This window comes from Thunnus albacares, chromosome 23 (assembly GCF_914725855.1).
Source record: "Thunnus albacares chromosome 23, fThuAlb1.1, whole genome shotgun sequence".
Lineage (NCBI taxonomy): Eukaryota > Metazoa > Chordata > Actinopteri > Scombriformes > Scombridae > Thunnus > Thunnus albacares.
The window spans coordinates 18618487-18642662 of NC_058128.1; the positions used below are offsets into that span (position 1 = coordinate 18618487).

General features: G+C 39.3%; 1 protein-coding gene across 11 annotated transcripts in view; it reads left to right on the plus strand.

Annotated features, from left to right (window-relative positions):
- The window catches only part of LOC122974803, a 100194-nt gene that overhangs the window by 16518 nt on the left and 59500 nt on the right, over window positions 1–24176 (plus strand). For 9 of the 11 annotated variants that reach the window (XM_044342763.1, XM_044342761.1, XM_044342762.1 and 6 more), the window contains one exon: window positions 5414–5631. The exons of 1 other annotated variant lie outside the window; for it this stretch is intronic. In XM_044342763.1, coding sequence (XP_044198698.1) covers window positions 5414–5631 — 218 coding nt within the window. Of the gene's footprint in view, window positions 1–5413; window positions 5632–5727; window positions 6393–24176 lie in introns of those variants that run through there. One more of the 11 variants, XM_044342765.1, reaches the window with a different exon arrangement.

Genomic DNA, 24176 nt, shown 5'->3' on the forward strand with positions numbered 1-24176 from the left:
TACTAGAAGAGGCAGGTTTTCCAAGAAGGCAATTATTCATTAAATTAGTGTGGAAACGAGGTTCTGGTGGTTGTGTACTGATGAATTACAGTGGCCAGTAATTTGCACGGTAATTAAAGATTTGAGCTCCTTGCCACACTGTGAGCATAAATCACATTTGCAAAGATGTCGGCCAGAATCTGTGAAGCACTCCGCCTCGTTACAGCCAAACTCTGGGTTTTAACAGTGTTTGAACTCAAACCTTTATCAGGAGGACTTTTCTACAAGCCAACAAGGTTTACAACTGTGGTATTTCACCTGCAACACAATTAATAGGAAAGCTCACATCAAAGCAGGTGGAAATCTCACTTTATGTGCCTTCATGCGCTAATAATTCTCTAAAATAACAACAGTCATTACTGAAATAGAATTGACCGAGCGCCTGTCTTAAATTGGTACTGATTCGTAAATGGTCAGAACCATAATACAGATTAACCCTAGGGCAGTTGCTGGTGTTATCTGAACACTATTCATTTAACATTAGGCATTTTCAGTTGAATTTAATTAACTTTTTTCCCCCATTCATGTAACTGCCCATTAATAAGGATGTGTTCATTAGCATTGCACAACTTCCTTGTGGCTCTGAGGAGTGAGCTTACTATAGCAAAGTAAGTGAAAACAATGCTACATGAAATGGAAACAAGGTAACGCTATGTATGTATATAACATTTGTAACAGTTTGCACACTGATGGGACAATACAACATGCTCCACCGTCACTGCAGCACATCAGCTCCCCTCAAGCTGCTGAGCAGCTCTGAGGTTCAGAATTAAGGGAATAGGTAGAAAAGTTGATGAGAAGATTGATAACACTCATATCTGTGTGCCAAGTAGTACTCCAGTATGAGCTAGAGCCAGGTGGTGATTAGCTTACTGTAGCATAAAGATTAGCAGCGCTTTCAATGCTGTAAAGCTCACCAAGTAACCCATTATATCAGTTTCTTTAATGTACACACAAACAGAAATGTAAAAATGGCAAATTGTGGTTTTATAGGATGTTACATGTAGTAACAGTTTGCCATTGTCAGTACATTTAGAGCAAGTGAAAGCCAGAATCGAATTCCTTGTGTATCATACATACTTGGTCAATAAAACTGATTGATATATGAGTCAATGGTCTCATCTCATGAGAAAGAATAAAGGACACATCGAGCTCTGATGTGTTACTGTACTGATAAGTAACTACCAGTATCAATAACCATATTGATTTAATTTGAATTATGTCAATGTCTGAATATCCTCAATATGATTTTTTTTTTTTTTAACTGGCAATACCCAGGTAAGTGATCTAGAATCCTACTCTTTCTATTTCTGTACAGTGGATGCCTTTGCTGTATATGTCATCACTAGACACAGGAACCTGGTTGATGAAGTTATAACTCTAACCACGTTACTGTGCAGTGGTGAGCGCTAGACTGTTTATTACATCATTTCCATATAAACTGGTGAAAACTAATTAGAAAAATCACATGACTCTGAACTGTGCAGTGTTCAAACACTTAAAAAAACAGAAGATTACTGCCAGTGAGCAGGGTATACAGAATCTTGTGTGCATGTAAATGCACTCGGTGAGTGTTGCACTAAAGAAATATGCAGTTAGACCCAGATTTTTGTTCCAAGCTGATTATTCTGATAAAAAGAATTCTTATTGGCATTGGTTCGGATGCTTGCTGTCTCTAGAGGACTCTGTATACAGCTATTTATGCGCTGTTTGAATAATGATGTATTTGCTGCTCAATATAAGCTGGTGTATACATAGACAAAAGGATCCTGGGTTACTTGAAAGCAAAGGCAAAGAAGTCACATTGAAATGATGTCTACTGCTCAGTTAGAACACTGTCGAACCAACCAGAAGTGACATGTAAGGCACAATGAGCCTGAAGACGAGAGAGAGCTGGTCCAACTTTCTCTGCTTAATGAACTTACATCCTGTGAGATTAGCGTCAGCTTATTTTTTATATTTTCCTTTTCACAGACAAAGTTAATTTCCACAGTCTCTGTCAAACAACGTTTTCAGTGCTTGCCATTGTTTAATTAAGAGGAGGTGTGCTACACAAGAGCACGCACACTCTGGCTGGATGAAGGAACTCCTCCGCTGGGACTTCATTCGGTTTGAGAGACTCGCGTGGGTGGAAGAGAGGAGATACGCTTGCCAGAGAAACGTACAGTACTCCACCAACACACTGAATGCCCTGGGGGAGTTAAGGCAAAGAATTCCTCCTGGATTTTCTTTTTCAGTCTCTTGCTCTCTCGCTTTCTTGTCCCCCCCCCCTCCCCCTCCTTCTCATTTGGTCGTGGTAATTCATCATGGAATATCAAAAGCATTCAAAGCTCCGGCACAGAAATGAAGGCTTCGGAGCCCGTGTATAATTGGTTTCCGTGAGGTGCCACCATCCCTATTGAACCTTCTTGACTCCCTGTCCCTAGCAGTGGCAGTATGTATGATAAAGAGACAAGAAAACCCCTGGAGACATGGAGATCATGACGACTGAGAGAGGACGGAGAAACCATGGCGTTTCCAGAACATTCATGAAATTACAAGCTTTTGATTTGCTTTAGTCCTTTTCAACAGTTTTTAGCACATGGCATCCTTTTGAACACAGGGCAGAGGAGATTCTTGAGTCAGACGGGGCCTTAAAGAAAGACCTGACAAAATCGCCTTATATTTTCCAGACCTTTAGATAAAATTAATATACAATATAACAATACTAATGACAGAAGAAAGATAGAATATTTATATTAGACATGAATAAATCTTTTAAATTGTCCACTTACATTTTGAGTATTCTTCCTAAACATGGAAGTCATAATATAAATTGAGTTAGTTAGAAAAATAGGTTTGACAAGACAGGCTCGCCATGCTAGCTTTGCTTAGCAATATGATCAGTATCACTCATTCAAACAGGTAAAACTGAGTAAGAGCAAGCCCTGCACTCCTTGAAGGATATTTAGTAGAATGTTTACCCTGTTGTTAAATCTGTTAATGTTAAGCTTAATTATGTAAAACTGCACAAATATGTCAACTTGGGCACAGCACAACAAGCAGCCTACTAGCTGCCAACTAGCAGACATTAACATTCATTTGGAGTCATCTTTCTGGCCGCCTGATGAATGTAAGTCCAGTAGTCAAATTTGATGACACTGACCCAAAACAGTAAAGTTGTGGGCCATTACAGCTGCCCCCTAAAAGTCACCGAGTCGATGCATCAGTCGAAAAGCCCCTCAGTCGACTCATGTTAGGTCTGTTGAATCGCTGGGTCTTTTTCTTCTTATCATGCCATGTCATACACTGAGTAAGACAGGGTGACAGCATGACAGGCTGTAAACTTTTAGATTCTTGTCTCTAAATGACCTCAATACATAACTGGATTGGAATGGACTGACTGTTTCCTGCTCCAAGCTCTTAGCTCTGGTGTGAAATGCAATACATTTAACCGTACCAGCGTCTCTACAGCCTCATCTACTGTCCAGTGTGACCGACTCTTCAGCTGACAGCGCTGTCAGCAGCTGGCAGAAGAGACGTTCTATGCTATGCTTGGATTTTATAATTGAACTAGTACCAGTGCGCACACTTTTTACTTCTGATTGTGTGATAATCTGACATTTTCATGTCACAAATGATTAAAAAAGGAATTAAAACACAAATCTTACAGGTAAGACATGAGACTCATGTAGGCTATTATATCAGTTTAGTGTGGGGCAGTTGCTCTGCATGTGTGCTTGATTTTACTGTAACTGCAGTAACTGGGCGGAGACATGAATAATACTTTTCACGGGAGGCTGTATTGAAGAAAATATTTAGACCTATAAGAACATGTATGTAACAAGGTAAATATAGAGAGATATACAGTACATACAGATGAGAATGCACATCACCCCCATACATTGGTCTACATCAGTCTGAAGTGCTGACTCTGAATCAACTGTTAAAAAAAAAGTGGAATATGAAACGGAATATGTCAAGCTGCCTAATACCACAGTGACAGATGATAAGCAACTCAAAAAGACAAACAGGCTGTTGTAGAAATGCTAACTGATGGAGAAAATTATTTTTGACTGCTTCCAAGAGCCTGGTAGGAAAGTGTGTGAGTATGTAAGTATGCTATGATGTAAGTTTTATTCAAAAAGTAATGTTAACGTTATTTTTCCAGTTGCAGTTGTTGGAAAAGGGGGTGTTGTCTTATAATCAGGGTCATCTTATATTTGGGCCAATACGGTACTAGCACCAATCAGTGTGGTAGAGGGCAAAGGATTGAAAGAGCTAGTCTGGTATCTCAAGCACAAATATGTTATGCTACTGTGACTAAACACATTGAAAAAGACTTTGAGGAGAAGAAGGATGAGCTAAAAGTCAAGCTAACCTGGGCAGCAAAGCTAGCTCTGACCACTGACTGCTAGACAACTCCCACAAACAAAAGCTACATCACAACTTTTCTTAAAAATTAACCAGTTAGTTACCAGTTGATGGGTGTCGAAAGTAAACTTAACCGAATCTGACATCTCTACCCTAACCCTAACGCAACCACTTCAGGCCTTCCTCCAAACCTGTGGTAATGCCCTAGATTTGGCAGCAGTATTGTAATCTTCAAAGGTGACTAATTTTGGTCACTATTTCCAGTAAAAAAGAAAAAAAAACAAAAAGCTTCATTTTATATATTTTATATATTGAGCCAATATTGAGATATTCAGATATCTCCGAAACTAGGGCTGAAATGCCTTGTATCCATGGAATGACAAATATCAGAACTTGTCGTAGAGCTAAACCAAATACATTGTTGGAAAGGTCTTGACTTGGAAAGAACACATAATAACTGACAAACTAAACACCCTCTGTGTAATTTGACCAACAGGTTTAACTAAAGAAAACAGTCATGGGTAGTGCTTCAGAGAAGTTGTTCAAGGGTCTATGTCTGAACACAGCTTCTCAGAATACAATGCATTTTAATGCCAAAATTATCCTAAAGTATTGCATTTTTCACTGAGAATAAAAGGAGTGAAAGCCTTTTTTTGTTTGTTTACATAGAAAGAAACTTGACAGTCACATGACAGCACATGCCTGATAACAGGCCTTCTGTGCTTACTGGGCTCCATCAACACTGGCTCACTGAAATAAATGGGTGATAACAACCTAGTAGTAGGTTTAATGGGCCTCTACTAGCCCATATATTTTTTTTATATCACGGTCCACATAACAATTCGACCCATTTTAAGTATAAAAATATTGATTGACTGCTTTGAGTAGCCAGGTTAAGAAGGGAATTCTGATTGCCTGTCAACATAAAAAGTCACTGAGGCTGCTTTGAAGTACCTGACCACTGTTGTAATATTGTGTGCTAAACTGCTGATGTCTGCTTCTACTTTTAATCACAATAAAGACAGCACCAGAGCTGAGAGCTTCTTGAGTCTCAGCGACTGCAGAGCGCCAACGGCTCCGAACACCATCTGTGACTTTGGCCAGACAGTTCCTGTTCCCTGGCGCGATCACAGAGATAACACACAGCACCGCTGCACCAACACTTCCAGTCAGGCTCTGACAGTCATCTCCAGCCAGCAGTGGGCTCCATTCCTTCCTCTCTCCAAAATGCTGAGGAGGGTAAGACAGTGTGCCTTCTGGTTTTAACTGAGAGTGCTGCAGAGACAAGAGAGGCAAGCCAATAAAGTAATCCAGTCTTGTCATTCTTGTGGAAAGGTCCTGAAAGTTTGGACATCCCAGGACATCATTAGGACCTGCACTCAAGTCTGAACAGGGGATTACTGGATAAGGGTCTGGCTCACTTGTAACACTTCACAAAACTGGAAATTACCAATGATCCAGTAAGGCACAAATCAGGAACTAACTGCTTATTGATTAATAAATAACAAGTAGGCTCTGAATAACTCAGAGAATGCTAGATACTATGATAATTACAAATAATTATTATAAAAAAAAATTACAGTTGTGCAATATTATACCTGTAAAGTTTGATGTGAAGTATCATGTGATTTTAGACACAGCCATGGTCTCCACACACTAATAATCCAACCTAGACCACTACTGCTTGTAGCTAACTCAGTCAGTTACGGTAAATCATTTTCTTTTGGTATTTTGGGGGTTTTTTTTAAGTAGTTTGGGGGCATTTTTGTGCCAGAAGAGAAGTAACGAGAAAGGAGGGAAGACATGCAACAAAGATCCAGTATGTTGTGATAACATGGCTAAACCCCTAGGCCATCAGGATGCCCCATCACTCAGTTCATACTTTTTTTTATTGTGGTACTGCAATAATTAATGCCACAAATAAAGCACAGCAAGCATGCAAATCAGTTGTCAATGTCCTTAATTACTAAATTAAGTAAGGAATAAAAGCCGTAACTTTTTGCAGCTGTCCCTGAAGTTGCTAAAACCTTCTGTGTAATTTGACCAACAGGTTTAACTTAAGAAAACAGTCAAGGGTAGTGCTTCAGAGAAGTTATTCTAGGGTCTAAGTCTGAACACAGCTTCCCAGAATACATGCAGGTGAGTGCAGGTTCAAAACATACATAAGATTCATTAGCTGGAGCATTATTTTAATTTTCACAGGTTGGGTCATTTTGTGATGGGTAGGATATATCCTGGCAACGCTGGCTTTTGATAATATTGAAATGGCGAATCATAAGGAGCATTTCCAGTGGCTGTATTTAGTTTGAATCCTTTGACTGAGCTGTTGTGGTGTGTTTGATTGTGTGTGTGTGTGTGTTTGGGTGGAAGAAGGGGATATCTTGTCATTTGGCTGATGCTTACAGGTGCTTATAATGCAGCACTCTCAATGAGAGAGCCGGTGCGCTGTGGAAATGAGCGGTCATTAATGTATCACAGTTGTAGCCTGGTGTCCACTTGAGCGCCGCTGCTCGCCAAGGCTTCTGTCTGCAAAACAAACAGGCTGACTGCTGGAGTGAGGGAATCAATGCTGGAAAGCTGTGCCTCTAAATAAATCCCATGGCTTCACGCAGTCATGAATAGACAGCGAACAAAGGGTTAGTAAAAGGGGGTCGGGATTTAATGTCATTCCTCCGTATGTTGGTTTGAGCAGCAGGGGACATATTCATTAGCAACCCTGTTGTCCAACTCCTCAAACACTGTTAATGAGGAGCTGCCGTGTTACTCAGTATAACTAATATCAAACATGGTCTCACTAGAGTACACGTTCTTGCTGACATCAGTCACCTTCAATCTGGTTGTGTCTAATTCATAAAAAATGACACGTGTACTTCCATGTTCTTTGGACAAAATGGCATGAATACATGTGCGGGATTGAGTTTTAAAGTCTGATATATTCCCAAATTTAATTCAAACCTTATTAGCTGCTCCACAACACACCCAAATCTGTATAGTTGAGTGAATCTAGTTGAATTGCATTGTGGATAATGTGGGCGCCAGGTTTTGACAAGGAAGGAGAATGCATGGAATAAAAAAGGTGATCTGTTTTCTGCTAGCTAATTATGGTAGTTCTCAACAAAGTAATTAGTAAATATAGGAAAAGTATGGTGTGTTTCAGCACACTAGCAATGTATTATAAAGACAAGAATGCTATGAAAGAGTTGAATTTGCAATCTGTCAGTCAACTCAATATGGCCACGTCTGTGGAGCTAAGGCTAGCTCTCTGAGCGAACAAGCTAACTGGGTGGCTACACTGCATTTTCCTAGGTTATAGCAGATAACAAGGGTACAGAATTAGCATGTTCCTCTTAAATCCTAGATTTTTCATTGGGCTTCAATCTGACGTTAGCCTCACCAAACTAGACTACAAATCTTAGCTTGTTTTGCCTTCAAAGCTCAATAGGAATTTACATTTTTAGGCGAATTGTCAGTGCAGAGACCAAAATAATTCAGTCTTTCACCAGATAGAGCCATAAACCTATTATGCTGCTCAGTTTAAATTCAAAATACAGTAAATGGCCAGGGGTCCAGCAGCTTAAATGATTCTCAATATGTGCTATCCAGGTGAGGCCCTTAGTGTGTTATGCTTGCTCTTGATACTTGGCTGTTAAATAAAGAAAGACCTGAGAAAAAGTTCAGACACACTTAAGGGGACTGTGCTTCTGACAACAGTATTATCTTTAGAATCACTTCTTTAATGCACTTTTACAAGCTTTTCTATAAAACAAACTGCGTTTATAAAAATATGCCAGTGTTAGCCAAAACAAATTTGTTTTCATCTGGCCAGATGTTATTAATGCACTAAATCCCAAAGTGCCTCTGCTGTTCTGACCCGCCGCTGCAGGTAGTTGATTGCATTCCACTTGCATCCCAGATGTAATATATTCTCTGATTAGACAGAATGAAAAACAGCCAGACTGAGAACCACCGAATTACCACTTATATAACATTAAACAAAATAATTAATATATTGATCTTATGGTAAGATGTTTTCATTTATACTATTTGTTTTGTGATGTCAGGTCTGTGAAAATAACTAATCAAAATCCCAGTCATTCACATGGATCAGCTGGTGGACTCACACCAGTTTGTCTCTTTAGAGGATGTTGAACCTGTGCCTCAACCGTGGCAGCAACCTCTGTTACGCTTCTGCGGTTCCTGCAGCAGCATCCTTCTCCCCTCCCCCCTGCAGAAACCAGCCTTGCGTCCAAATAGAGTTGTAGAAACAAGAGAATCCGGGGCTTAAAGAACAAAAGAAGAGGCCAAGTTCGAGCGAGACGGAGAGAGTCGACGAGATTAGAGCCGTCAATCCCGGCATCTTTAGCACCTAGCGAGGCCTCCTTGTGGGATCAACAACAAAGTTGTAATAGAGGCAAAGGAACTTTTCTAGTCCACCGCCGCACTCCGCCACCCTGCCCACTTCCCTCCCATCTCAGTCTCTCAGCAGCACCAGGACTGGGGTTGAGAGGGGTTTAGGCGGGGTGAGTGGGTGGGTAAGCAGTACGTTCAAGAACTTTCCCTGAACTCTCGCCGGCTTTGTGTCTCCTACTTTCATCTCAGGTCACTGCCAGTAGAGGGTTTATCTCGTTAAAAGTGGCCCTAAGATGAAACAGGGACCACTGTTGCTGAACACTAAGGGCCAGGCCTCCAGTGCTGGGTGGGGGATAGCTTTTCTTCTTCAGATACCTTAGAATGAGGTTTTTCTTTGTACTAAATATGGGTCATTTAGTCCTGAGATGCAGTAACCCCACCGTCTCTACCTGATTAATTAACTTGTGACTAGAAAATTCCACAAAGCGTGAAATTGTAAGGAATAAAATGGATTGTGCACAGAGGAAAAAGAGCTTTGAAAATATCTAATACCATATTTTATTCCTCATAATTGAATGAGTTAAATAAGAAAATCAACCACAAGGGAATAGAGGGAGAAACTCTATTATTATTCTGTAGCCGGGCAGATACAGTGGCAAGTCATACTGGGAGAATATATCTCACCCGGGGCTGGATGAATACGAAGCCATTCCTAGACGACATGTTTGGATCAGTCAGATAAAGACACTGTCAGGAAACAAAGATGCTGACAAAATTGACAAAAGACACATTCGTTCAGTTCTGACGTTCCGCCAGAAATCTGACAGTTATTGAAATGACTTGCTTTTATGGAAAGCCTGTGTTTTCTCACTCACGTGTTATTTTGTTATTGTCAATCTCCTCTCGCTATTGTTGTCACAAGCCTGGTTTTATGATCACAAATTCATCCCAGGCTGCCCAGATAATAAAACTGTAGCAGTGATGGTAGACACAATGGCCAAGCAAATGACTATCACAGACTGCACTTTATCTAGCGGCTGTCTGCCTTTCCACACACAGGTACGTTTGATGACACTGATGGCTCACTCAAATCATTAATGCCATCCATTTGTCTGCTTTGTTGTAGTGGATGTAATGCTCAGCAGCATCTAATTTGCTCTTGCTTTTACCAATTTTCAACCAATTTTTAGCTTCACAATAGAATCAGAAATTTCTGTCTGCGGGCAGACAATGAGGAGACGGCTTTGAGGAAAAATTATTTCTACAGACATTATGCAGCGCCAGATGCCTCAGTGTTCATTGTATCCATACCTCTTTAATTTGGTCGCTAAACCTCACCGGAGCACAATGCAAAGCTGTTCACTTCTCTGAAAGCAAAGGTTTAACTTTTTTTTTTTTCACAAAACTGGTGCTGATATGAATCGGTGAGTATAGAATTAGCAATAATAGTGCTACAACTTCCTACTTTTTGCCTTCATGTCAGTTGATTGTCCTCTAAATTTTGTGATTGTGATTGACTGTAAGAGCTGAATCTACATTATGCATTGGAGCATTTCATTATTTCGGAGGATAGTTCAATTTGAAAGAATATATTTAAATCACCAGCAAAATCTGGAGGTCATAGGTCAGGTATGGGTGGAAAAAGTAAGGTCTTGTTTTCTTGTACTTGCTGCCTTCATGTAATTTATGTTAACTATTTGGTTTCCAATGGGGTTTTTAAAAAGGTGAAAGACAAATTGATTGGCTTGGGGTCCAACAAGGCAATTCCCAGCAAGGCTGCAAACTGCAAAGATTAAAATTTTGGGAGATATGCGGCAGTTCATGAGCCAGCAGTAATTAAGTTTTTGGATAAACGTACAAGATTGCAAAGACATGGGGGTTGGGGTTTGAATCCTTTTATGCCACTTCACTTTGTGCTATTGATGGTATACAGATGCAAGTAGCTTTTAAAGGTGCAATCACTTTTGATATTCTGGTTTAATTGGTGTTTGTTGCATGATAGTCTGACCATTTTTATTTCCTTGTTGGACTTGGTTGTTGTAGCGAAGCCGGTGCATTCTCTGATCTAAGCCACTTTAGGAATAATATGACCCATGTTGTAACCTTTAATTATTTATAGCCGTTCCCTTGGATGTTTGAGATCAGAGGTTGTTGTGATGATATATTAAGCAGGGCAGGGGATGTATATTGACACAGAGCCACAGGAAGTAAAGCGTTACATCTACAGTATAACCGGGATGCATCCCTCCCGCTTCCTTTGTCTTATCCACACGTAATCCAAGCCTGCACTGTGAGGGATGTTTCACCGAGCTCAGGGGAACATGCCAAACAGGCGTAATCCATCTTTGTGCTAATTAGAGATGTCTCCATTTTATTGGCATGAGAAGGACCAGATACTGTTTATAACGTCAGCTTTGGTTGGTGTACGTGCTCTAGGATCTATTCCTCATCAAATTTCCAATAACTAAATATAGCGATAACACCCCTGAGGGCAGTCTTAATGACATTAATGGGTACAACAGCGATGCATCACTGTAGCACCTATATGAATGTCCTCAGGGGGGTTTCATCATTTAAGCAGCGCTTACCAATGCATGTGGTCTAACTGAAAAGTTTCCTTTACAACAGTGTGCTTGGAAATCATCAGTATGGTGAACACGTCTTTAGGCAATTACATTTGTTGGATGAAACTACAGCACCTGTTGATTAAATAGAGTAATAGCAGCCATGCCTCATATTTATTCTGAGCATTTTATTTTTCCATTTCAGCTTTTCACAGCTACAGTACCATGTGCCCGGCTGCCACAACACGTAGCAGAGATTCATTTAAAGGAATGATTTTAAGTGACGGGAAGCCCCGTCCACACTGTTTGTTTGACAGGTGATTTGTGGGAAATGCAGTGCATAAACAATAATGAGCACTCACATCAAAAAGAGAAACAAAAATAAACCAAGCACAGATCAACATACTGAAACCACTTAAAGCAAAAGCTCAAACTTTTGTTCGATATCTCAGAAAAACCAAATAGTGAAAATCATCTTCAAGCCCACATAAACCCACTGCACCTGTCAGAAGTAATCACAATGTATAAAGCGAGTGCAATAATCTGAGTATGCTGATTTGCAAGGTGGGTGATGTAGCATATTAAGAATTCATTATCAAAGCTGTAATTTAATGTAACCATTTGTTTTATAACAAAAGTACAATAATGAAAGCAGACATCTACATCATATTCATTTGCACTACTCATATACAAAGTCCTACAGGAGTTTAAGATATAATGGAATCGTCTGGGAGCTTGTGGGTGTGTGGTAATTGACTTTTTCACAACACAACCTTTACAATAGTTTTACCTAAACAACTGGTTTGTCCCCTGTACACTGATCTATAACATCCTCAACTGTGTTTAAGACAGATTAGAGAAGACAGAGTAGCAAATAATTTCATGGGTTGAGTTTATATACAGTTGATGAAGGCAAGGAACTTCAGTTTTCACAGTGTTTGGAAAATTTAACTGCAGTTAAAAATCTCAAATATAACTAAAAAAATACAATTGTAGTGATAAAAGCTGTATAAATCAGTAAGTTATTTTCATGTTAACATTTCCGTTCAGCTCTATGGGGTGTTTTAGTGACTTTCAGCTCATTGTTTCGTTTTTTCAACCTTGTCTCAAGCCACAGCAGGAAGCTGTTTTCAGTAGTTGGTGGAGACTAAAACTGAGCTAAAAATTGAGTATATATTGGGTTTTCATTCGGCTGCTGGCTAGAAACACACTTCATATTAATAAATGCTACTGTACATGTTTGCTGGATGTGCAAATATGCAATTGTGTGCTAACACATTTGCCACAACAGCTCACTTACTTAAAATACTTACTTAAAATTATAACCATATAGCCTTCTCAGGCATCCCTCAATTTCCCGCTCACATTCGGAACAGTACATTAGGATGGACTTGATGTTGCTGTTATATAGATGGACTTTTGTTTCTGAGCTGTATTGCTTGGATGTTAAGATGTTGCTGAGTTGGGAAAATGTACTTTGGGCTTTCCCCAATCTTCCTTTGATTTCTTTCTGTGTCACACTGTCTTTGCTGATGAGGCTGACTTAATAAGTGAGGTTGTCCACCAACTCAAGATTTGTTTTGTTTTTCAAGATTATTTTTTAGCATGTTTTTTCCTTTATTTGATAGGCAAAAGTGCAGAGAGACATGAACTAGGTTTAGACAGAGGGGTATGACATGCAACAAGTCGGTGACATTGACGTAGTTATGTGGCATGCTTAACCAGTAAACTACCGGGGCACCCAAACTCAAGTTTAGGTTAGTTTAAGCCTGATTCAAGATGCGAGAGGAGAGTGCAGATCACTGGGTTGTAGTTGTGGCCATCTGAGTTTAGATGAAGACCAAATAGAACTGGTTACTCTGATGGGTGAAAATTCAATATCATTTAACTTTTGTGAACTTTTCTAGATATATAGAAGAAATTCACAAGCTGCTGTTTGTTTGCATTCAAGTCACGAACAGATGTAGGTTTCACAGCTGAGACAAAGTAAAGTTTCAGACTGGAGTTCCCAGGCTTTACTTAAAAGGATTTCAACACACAGCAGAGAGAAGGCTACTGCAAATCAACACTTCTAACAGCTATAGCCTTTATTATACCCACAGAAACGTAAAAATAATTCCACTACACCAGGTGTCTGGTGAGTCTCATTTGTCATTTGCTGGCTTGATGAATGCATCAGAGGATTTCCTATTGCTGGTTCTGAGGCGAAATCATAAAAAATTGCAGCATTCATTAGTTGTGTATCACGCATATATTGAAATGTCATACAGCCTATTGTGTTGCACCAGGAAAACAAATTACATGATCAGATGAAATATTTCCTGTACAGTATGTTGGCACCTTAACAAGCGACATTCTCCACTTTTCAACATATTTCATCTGTCCTGCAAATTCCATCATCAGCGTGTGATTTACATTCATATCTGTAGTTCACTCTGTAACATGTAATTGTGGCAGGTCCTTTTGTTATGTAAAACAATTACATGAAATTAAAGTACAAAACTGTTGATAGCATCAACGGTTTACAGTGGGTCTGTAATGAAATTTCTTTTCCCAGAGAATCGATGAGCTCCATTCCCCTGGTGGACTGTGTAATTACAAAACCCTCATTAGATTATGAAACTATACAGCATATGGTGAGAGGAGGAGATTCCTTTGATGTGCTCTTGTAATGACTGCAGCAAAAAAGAAAAAAAGAAGAGAGAGAATTGCCTGCCTTTACTTCATTTGGATCTTTTGAAAGAAATCAAAGCTTTGAAAGCAAGGTTTTCTGTATTTGCAGCTCCCCCACCCCCGGACACTCCTCCGGCTCCTCCAAACTGACTCCGTTACCAACAGGGAGTCTGGCATTGACCCTGGAAATGTCAAACTGTTTTGACACACCAAGGCCAGCAGTTTCACGGCCTTTTGATTCGTGGAGAGAGTTTTGTGTTTGCAGTTTTGCCAACGGATGCTTTCTGTAAAGGCGGACAGAGGTTGATGTTTGAGAGAGGCGCTCACTCCTCTGCTAGACGCTGTAAAACATGAGAGAGATGCTCAAGGCGGCACTTGTCTTCCGTTTCTTGTGTAGCACATTTCACAGACTGGCTGTTTGGAAAGGGATAGCAGGCTGGGAAACAGAGTCATTCAGTGTAACTATGTTTGACAGGAAGAGACAAGCAACAGTGTCTACAGCAAGCGCAGAGGGCATGTTGCAAAATGATAAATACATGAAAAAGTTGTCGGGTCCTTTATTTCTAAATGTCCCATTTCTCTGTGCAGCTGAATAACCCCCTGATTACACTATTTCTGCTGTTGTGGAATTTTTTTTATTTTTTTTTTGTAATTTCCCAAAAGAGAAGTGAAAATTGAGAGGTGTCAGCATTGCAACAAAGTGTGGAAAATCCTCAACAGTAATCTGGAGCAGCACTTCTTAAACTGTGGGTTGATATCCAAATTGACTTACAGGCGTGTTGCTGGTAGGTCCCTTTATGACGAGGATATGAGAATTTTTAATAAGACTGTTTCCCAGAGCAAGGAAATCTAATTTCTCACTGGGGTCCTCGGCTAAACATTTAAGAAGATCTCATCTAGGCAACAAAATTATGTGCAATATTGGGAAATCTGTAGGTGAGACAGTGTCATCGTGAACCATGAACTTATTAAGGATTTTGATATAGTCTGAACTGTGTCAGCTAACAAACATAATGAAACTGAATCCTTAAAAAATCCATTCAACCTCTGCCCCTTCCTTGTATTTAATTTAATTTCTTACCACCTCTATTACAACCATCATATGCTCACCAAAATATATTATAGGCACTGTGGTTCTGATCCCAAGAGATTACATTTCTATCAAAAATCTCATATCAACCAAGACTGACTTCATCATGGAGCTCTTCTGAAAAACTGGCTCTGCACAGGAAAAAGTAGAAGTACTATAAAAGCCTGGGTAGAAGTAGAAAACCAAAAAATGTTGTGTGGCATTAGAACCATTCAGTAGTAAAAGTGAATAGTCTAACCACCAGTTAAAGTCCAACTGAAATCACATTTTAATTTGAATGAAGAAATATCTTTAGAAAAATATCAGAAATGTTCCTTTTTGTCTCAGTCGGCTGGAGAGGTGTGTCAGAGGCTTGTTTGATTGACATTAGCTGGCAGTAGGGATACCACCGCCTTAACAATCGATTATCAGTTAATCAATAATTTATGAAATATGTTGGACATCTTTCCATTATAAAACCGTTTTAACCCCTGACATGACCTATGTTCAACACAAAATCAGAATGGGGTATATTAAGAGTTAAAAGAACAGATCAAGTAAACACCAAGTTACTTGAATGAGAAACTAAATAACACAAAATAATGACTTTATTTAAAATTGCGGAGCTCCCATCTAACGCCATCTATTCATCAACTGGCTTAGAGGACACTAGAGGACATAATTAGATCAGACTAAATGTGTTGGACATATCTAACAATTAATAAACATTGAATCAAAATTGTTGTAGCCTTTTATCGTAACTAACCTGTACTGCTATTGAATAAATATAAAACATGTTACCCCAATCTCCCCCAAAATCTCTCCTTCAGTCTGTCTGCTTTAATATGAAATAACCTTCATACCTGATCTACATGAGGGAATGATGTGTGTGTTCACTGTAGCTAACGTTTGTCCAGCTGCTGGAAACAGCTGCTCAGCTGCAACAGATGCACAAATACTGTCGCTCCAACTGTATCAGTTCATTTACTACCACCACTAAAATACATTTATACTCAAAGCAGGGGAGTGTCGCTTATACAGTTCATCACTTTTGTGTTGATTTTGTTGGAAGCACGTGTAATTAGAGTCCTGCTGGCTGACACTCAGCTCTCAGCCTGCATTAACCAAGCAGCTGCTTCTGTTCAAGATGCTAGATTAGCATGACCCTCAGATAGCTAAACCACGTTATCCAAGTGTGATGTGGAAACTTGAAGCTTCCAGCTTTACTGAATTACATATCTTATTGTAAATGGTTTTGTTTATTTATTTTTTCCTTTTTTGTTGCACTAATCTGCACTTTGTGAGGCCTGCACAATTAATTCATCCATCATTAACATCTACGACTACTCTCTGCCTGTATGTTGCCTTTTTAGAGAGTTAAGATCGATCCCTGTGACAGAACCACCTTTCAGTACAAATCAGTCCACCCAACACCACAACAAAGTAAAGCCTCCAAAATTACCAGCTGAATCAACACTTCACTAACACAAAGCCTGATAGGCTTCATAAAGGTACTGGATTTAGTGTCCCTGCTAACCTGATCACTTTGTCATTATACCTACTGCATTATTGATTCTACCAATATACTCTTGGGCCTGAAACATTAATTTGTTTTTAAATGGTTGTCCTTAGCATACAGATGGTTAAAACACACAAACCTTTAGTTACACAACCATAGTTTATTACTGTTGTCATCACTTACATAGACGAAGGAAGTGTCAGCGATATCTACTGAAAGGTGATCAGCAAGTCATACTTGAGTTGAAAACAGTTTTGGGAACGTTGTTGTCGTCACCCAGCCAGCGACCAGATGCTGTGTGTTTAATTTACACGCCTGTTGTCAGGTTGGTCAGATCTGAACTCCAGAGCTGGGATTGAAAAAAACAAACAAATAAACAAACAAACAAACAAACAAAAAAACAAATTGGCAGAAGCAGTAGGAAATGGCAGAGTGATTTTCTGAAGAAAAATAAACCACAACTGGATCCAACTTTCTGTCTGCTAACAGCTGGTAGTTTCACTTGTTTTGACATTGTACTGCATCTCTTTTGTAGTTATGAGATATGAGTAATATTGAGATGATGTTGCATTCTGGCATATGAACATATCTTTTATCCATATCTATTCTCACCTCTAGGTTATTTTTGAATTCATATGTCTATTCGCTTATAAAAAAAAACTGTCAGGGGAGACATATAATATATAATATATGCTGGGATTCAAACTGAATAATCAAATTAGTTTTTCTGGCATAATCACATCAAACTTTGTGTGTTAAGTCACACAGAGCGAATGAAGCATTGATGCTGTGATGTGGTTGTGTATTTCTCTGAAAACCACCCTGAATATCTGCTGCTCAACTACATATTTCCATCTATATTTGAACCTTTGCAACTACACTTTGTTAGAGATGAAAGTCACAATTGACTGATAAAACAAAATCACTTCATTTTGTATTGAATGTTTGCAATGCTTACAACATACTGACCTGCTGTCACCCTGGTTGAAAGAAAAAAAAAATCCCCAGTAAAGGACATATCACTCTAGAAACATATAGGCAAAGTTCACCATTGTATTCCACTACAAGCAGTACAATGTCAGAGAGTAAATCCTGTTGTCCGGTAAGGCTAATCATATGGAGTCTTTCAAAAAGAAGTGCTCAGTAGGATCTACTCCTCTTTTTGGATGTCTGTAGAGTTCAAGAAGAAGCATTCAGAGTTTTCCAAAGATTAATTGCAGTCCAGAAGAAAGGAAGTCTTTATTTACAGAAAGGTCCTTTGCATTGCTCTCTTCTCCTTTGATGATCCAACAAAGAACTGTTGATTCCCCTGTGACAAAAGAAAACAAGTTAGAATGAAATCAGAGCCATCGAAGTTACAGCAACAAGCAACACTGGGTATATTCTAGTGTGTTTTAATAATACTTGATATCATTTTCACACATATTGTATATATTATAAATGTCCTCCTCCTTGTCTGAGCGTTATAACACAAATATAACTGAGCAGGGATAGATGTTATGGCTGAACAGAAAAAGAAAAGAGCTTGACCGGCAATAATAAAAACTTAACTTTATCAAAAGAAATCCAAGACAGAAGACATGAGACTCCCGCCCACACTGATTGACATGTCAAAGATGTTGGCGAAGCATCTACAGAAACAGATGCATTATTCATCACAGAAGCCTCTTTTCATTCTTGCAGTTTACTTTTCATGTTTGCCACTGTGAGAAAACTCATTATCTTCTAAGGAAAAATAAGAGCAAAAGTCTAAAACCCCCTACTGGTGGCCCTTAGAGGTTATATCGGTAGAAGTGGATGAAACAAACAGCGTTATGCTATTGGCAGAGCCTTACCAGTGATGGGACTTAAATGTAAAGTTTTTCTGTCTGTTGCGTTGGGTGTTATGAAAGGCTATGTCACTAAAATTGAAGGGGTTCATCCCACTGGAAATATGAATGTGCCCCACAAATATGATGACAATCTCCTTATTAAATATCTTGTGCATCAAGTTGACCTAGTGACCTGTAGGTGGCGCTACAGGACCATGTATAATGTGGCCAAACTGAAAATGGTTCATCCACTGGGAGTATGAAAGTGCTAAATTTTGACAATCTGCAATTAGATTTTGATATTTCTTGAGAGCAAGTATAAATTTGAGTCTGATGGTGGTGCTTAAGGAAAGGTCAAGGGTCACCAAAAGCATTGGGGTTCATCCTCTGGAGAGCATGAATGTTCACACCAATCAACATAAATGAAAGTAAGAACATTTGTTATCAACATCTTGCTGTGTAATGACAGACCGCAGGCCCTAAAAACCCAACTCTCTCAATCACTTCTCAGGTACTTCTACAGTTTTGGTTATTTCACAAGAGATTGGAGAGACAATTGTCTATTTGTCATTACTTTTCAAAATGGTTTGAACTGGATGCCCTGTCAATCATATGTGATCAAACCATGCACACACAGTCCTGCTGAAGCAGATTAGCTGAGTTTGCAAGTGTTAAACTTAACTTAAATATATTAGCAATGACACTAATTTTAACTTTGAGTGTTACTGATTTAGTCATGAAAACTTGGAGCCAAGTTTAGAGGGGCTTTACTGTCAACCTGTCAATGATTTCTACATCATCTTAATTGATTGGAAATGAACAAAAACTACAAATAAGACTTTTCAACAGCATCAACTCCTTTACAAACACCTCAATGTAGTTTGGTGGTTTTGGAAAATTAATTTAGAGTCGGTGTCACTCCAGTACTTAATGAAAGACCTACGTTGGCCTGAGGTATCAGCACATTCATCTGTGAGAATTTTACACAGCATTTAGGATAAAGGATGCTGGTGAATTGGGTTTGTGCTCCAGACTGAGGTTTTTTCTCTCTGAGTTTGATGCTGTCAGATACTCTGAAGACCTCCATACTCCTTGAGATTAAATTGCCTGTCATGAAGCCCAGTGGCTGACTGGCAGCTCCTCTGCTCCTCCAAAAAGTACATTCTGGAAAAGACTCTCGAGGAACAACCTTCATAACAACATCCGCTATCGACTCCAACCCTCTGTCAGCCGCCACGTAGCTTTAACGGACTGCGGGAAGCCGTCGCCAAACTTGTAAGGATCCATTATTGATGTTGAACTTTTGATAAGAAACAGACAGCTCTGACAGCCTGGTTAGATTAATTCACAAATAGGTTGTTTGACACAGAACAGTCCAAAGCAGCAGCGTGGCACTGCACAGTGTCATATAAATCATCCTCAATTATGCAGTAATGCAAAACAATCCAAAAACCATCAGGCCATCAATTGACAAGAGAACCCATATAATCATATCAAACACAGGGTAAAGAGTTTCCATAAATTTAACTTGTTGCAGCACTTTACTGGTCGCTGAGCAGGCTGCAATAAATTCTTCACTTTACAGAGTCATTTACATTCTGAGCTGTCACTGTGATTAATGTGGCACTAATTTGAGAATAATTCCACACTGAAAAGACAAACAGCGAGGCTGCTCCTTGTCAGAAGAGAAAATGTCTTCAGAGATTGATCTACACCATGTCTCACTTCAGGAGGGGAGGAAAATCATTAACAGTATTTGAGTGACTGTCTGAAACAATGCTAAAAATACTGAGAGGAAAACTAAGTCTTCAGTGGGTGTTGCGTTTGTTGAATTGGTGGCTGACAAGTGCTAATTTAACTGGCAAAGGATGCATTTCCATTTAGTGCCTGAAGTAAGGTTGGCTGAAAGATTTAACACAGCAGGTGCACAGGCTTGTGTTTGTGTAATTCAGCCGTGTAATTGGCACACCGCTGTGTCCTTCTCAGCAATATGTTTTGCGTTGTAACTACCAAGGCTGGGATTTTCATATAGTAGTATGACCATTTCAAAGCTGCACTAGGCCAGATTTTTAGGCGAGAATCTCATATTTCTCATATCAACAGAAAACATCACAAATCAAAACTTATGAAATACGTTGGCGATATGTCACTCCCCATTCATTTGAATGGTTGTGTATGGATTCAGCAGATTAGCATCAAAGAGTAGATAGGCTAGTAGGAGAAAAAAACATTCAGTATTCATTTATCAGGCCTACTTATTACTGCAACAGCAAAACCTGCATCTGCTACAAACACACCCACAAGAAAAAAGTGCTTTCAGTCATAGCACTGGGATCATTTGAGCTGTTGTCACTGAATACTTGCAGTGGATTTGCTCTGGGAAACTTTCCACCTCGGCTGCCCTAAGTGGCAACAAGAGATAACACTTTTTTTTTGAAAGTTTAACGGATTCACATCTCAGAAGTCCTCTGGTGACACCAGCTGACTAAATATAGTCTCTCAACAGGCAGGTTCATACCAAGATTCTGATAGCCAGCTCCACTTCATATCCCGATCATTGAACTTTTCTTCTTATGTTATGTTCTTTTTTTTTCTTGCAAATATAGATGAAGACGAACATTTGGATAGCAGGCTTGTCATTTATATCATAGCCATATCATCATAGCCAGCGCTGACTGTCACCTTTGCTGCCAATTACAACAAACATCACTGGCAGCAGATTTAGGGCCCTATTTTAACGATTTAAAGCGCATGGTCTGAAGCGCATGGCGTAATTGCATTTAGGGTGTGTCCAAATCCACTTTTGCTATTTTAACGGCGGAAAAATGGTCAATGCACCAGGCACATGGTTCAAAGGGGTTGTCCATAGTCTCGTAATTAATCATGGGTGTGTTTTCGGCGTAACATGCAATAAACCAATCAGAGTGTCATCTCCCATTCCCTTTAAGAGCCAGGTGCGCTTGCACCTTGGCGGATTGCTATTATGATGGCGCATTTGCCAAGTAGTAAGAAGGAGCGCTTCTCTGCAGAGGCAATAGATCTGCTTGTGCGCAAAGAGAAAGAGCATGATCCATAACGAGCACACTGGCCTCTGCTGCTCCTGGACCCTCCCATGGTCAGCCACAGACCACCAGTTGAAGATCCTGTTCATTCATTTGTTGCAAATTTATCTTTGTTTAGTTTTTGAAAAGGTTTATTTTTTTAATTACAGCTTTGGTTTCTGTAAAATCGTTTTGTTCAGTCATGAAGTAACAGGTCAAATCAGCAGGGTTTTACTTGCTGAAAGTATGGAAATCTGATCACTGTACTCTCAAAAATGTTAAAGAATATTTGTTAAATATTGTTCAAAAATTAAATAATTAATTTCAATCATGTAAAGAATCATCAACACAATTATCAGGACTTGATCAGCTCTCCAAGGTTCTGATCCTGCTGCTGGAAGCAGCGAGAAGCTGTGCAGATTTATTTCCTTCATTAGTTTGATCATTGTTTTCACTTCATTTATTTCCTCATGTCATCATGTATTGATGCAGCAGGAAAGTCGATCTGTGTCTGATCCGTTGTTGTCCGCCTGTTTAAACACCTCCGTGTATTGCCACGATTTGGTCAAATAATTAAACAATTTAATCCATCATTACTGCGATTAGTTAATTCTGATAAATATTATGACTAAGCATTATGACTTTTTAAAGTATATTAATATACACAATAATAATCTTTCACATTGTAATCCTTTTATTTGTTACCTTTTGCATGTTTGTGCGCTGCTGCGTGTCCTGTGTGTGTAACAAGCAGAGTGTATGTTGTGCACCCACCTGTGTAGGTGCATATTACTGTCCTGATAATGCGCCCTTAAAATAACAGTGAAACATTACGCCATTGACTTTAGACCATGTTTTTGTTGGTCAATAGCACAATCGCTCTCTGCTGCCTCAAGATAGCAATGCTTCTGACCACACCTTACTTTTAGACCAACACTTCCATGGGCGCACTGATGGGCGCAAGAGCCATTGCTATTTTAACGTGGGCGCTGGACGGGAAAATGACAACTGCATCGGTCTTAAAATAGCAAAGAGACTTGCGCTTAGTGCCACTCTGCGCCGGGCGTAAGATAGGGCCCTTACTTTGTAACAGCTGAAATGAAACTTTTTTGCTGTTGTCTGGTCTGCTAGCCGCTGTCTGTGGTCAGCAAAAGATAATTTGTGAAGGAAGAGAAACATCACTCTAAAACTGCGAATAGACTGTTTTTATTGTTCAACAAGACCAATAGAGAGTGACTCTCCTCAAGAGAAATGATCTCGCTGATTGCATCATGTCAATTTCAGGAGTTTAAAACTCCTAGTTAAACCTCTCTGAATATCATAGCAGTAATTTAAGTTTATCAACTTAATAATTCTACATTGGGACATCCAGTGTTTGGATCATGTACTGTAGCTTGTGGAAATAAGGTGTCATAATTAGGCTGCCTCTAAAAACTATGGTGTTTCTGCTCTCTCAGCTGAGAAAGGTGATTAGACATCTTTGAGTTTTAGTAAATTAGAACTTTTGTTACTTGAAAAATATTAACAGCTTAACCAAATCCAATTTAATAAGGGATTTGATAGGATTCGGATTCACTAAGTGGAATTGATGAAATGCTCTCAAACCCCAACCCTATACCTACCATCTAAAATTAATTGAAAAAATTGGTTTCATCGAAACAATCTAAATTGATTGGATGAGATACTTGTGTGAATTTTTTTTCTCAGCGTATGACACTATGTATAAAATTGTATAAAATTTGTATAAAATTTAAAAATGTCTGACTCTGGCACCCCCGCAGTGGTAGTTTCAAAAAAGACTGTAGCAGGAAGCCACATTGAGAGATGAATGGACTGAAATAAATACATAGACTGCACCAATTCTCACAGGAATTGTCTCATTCTTATACAAACCCAAAGCACACTACACACTTTCTAATGTGCCCAAATTAAATTGTGAAATTAAAAATTAAGAGAGCAGTAAAAACAGTGTTGTAAACTGTAGTGAGTGCTCCTCTTTATTCTCTCTCATTCCTCTGGTATAAAGCATCACAGACTGTATGCGGTGTGCTGATGTCACCTTCAAGGATTTCTATGTTTACACATCCATAAGACACAATTTAAACCATCTCCTCTCGCTGCCATTTGGGGCTGCAAATGTGCAAATTTTAAGGCTACAGATCGACATCTTTGCATGTCAGACGCTATTCATCATTCAGAGATCTGCTCCAAACTGAGAAACTGTATTTGCCACTGGGTCCAAGGCTTCATAGTAGCCAGTCACTGCTTTGTTTACATTTTAAATTCTTAAGGTGTTTCCAGTCTGCATGAATGCATTTATGACACAGAGCGATAGAGGTCAGTATAGCTGGAAGTTCCAGGTTCATGTATGTGCTGTTTTCCCAAAAGCTCAGAGGAGGTGAAGAAAGCGTGACCCCCTGCTGCTTCAAGCAGCCTGCAGAAAGATTTGAAACTTAAGAAACTTGTTTCTCCAGCTGAGTTCAAAGGTGTGCGAGATAAATCCGTTGGGTAATGGTGATGCTTTGAACAGGTTGTTGTCTTTTTGGATTGTGCACCTCTTTTCACTCCTCTCTCTATCTCCAGTGTAGTTACACTATGGGAAAATGTGGTTAATAATACCATTTGCCCTAACTGTTATGGTGTGTTCAGACCAAATGCAAAGCAAATTTTTAGCACGGTGCGATTACATACAAAGTAAATGCAAAGATGCAAATACGTGTCTGCCAAGTTAAAAATGAGCAAAAAATTTGTGCGTAT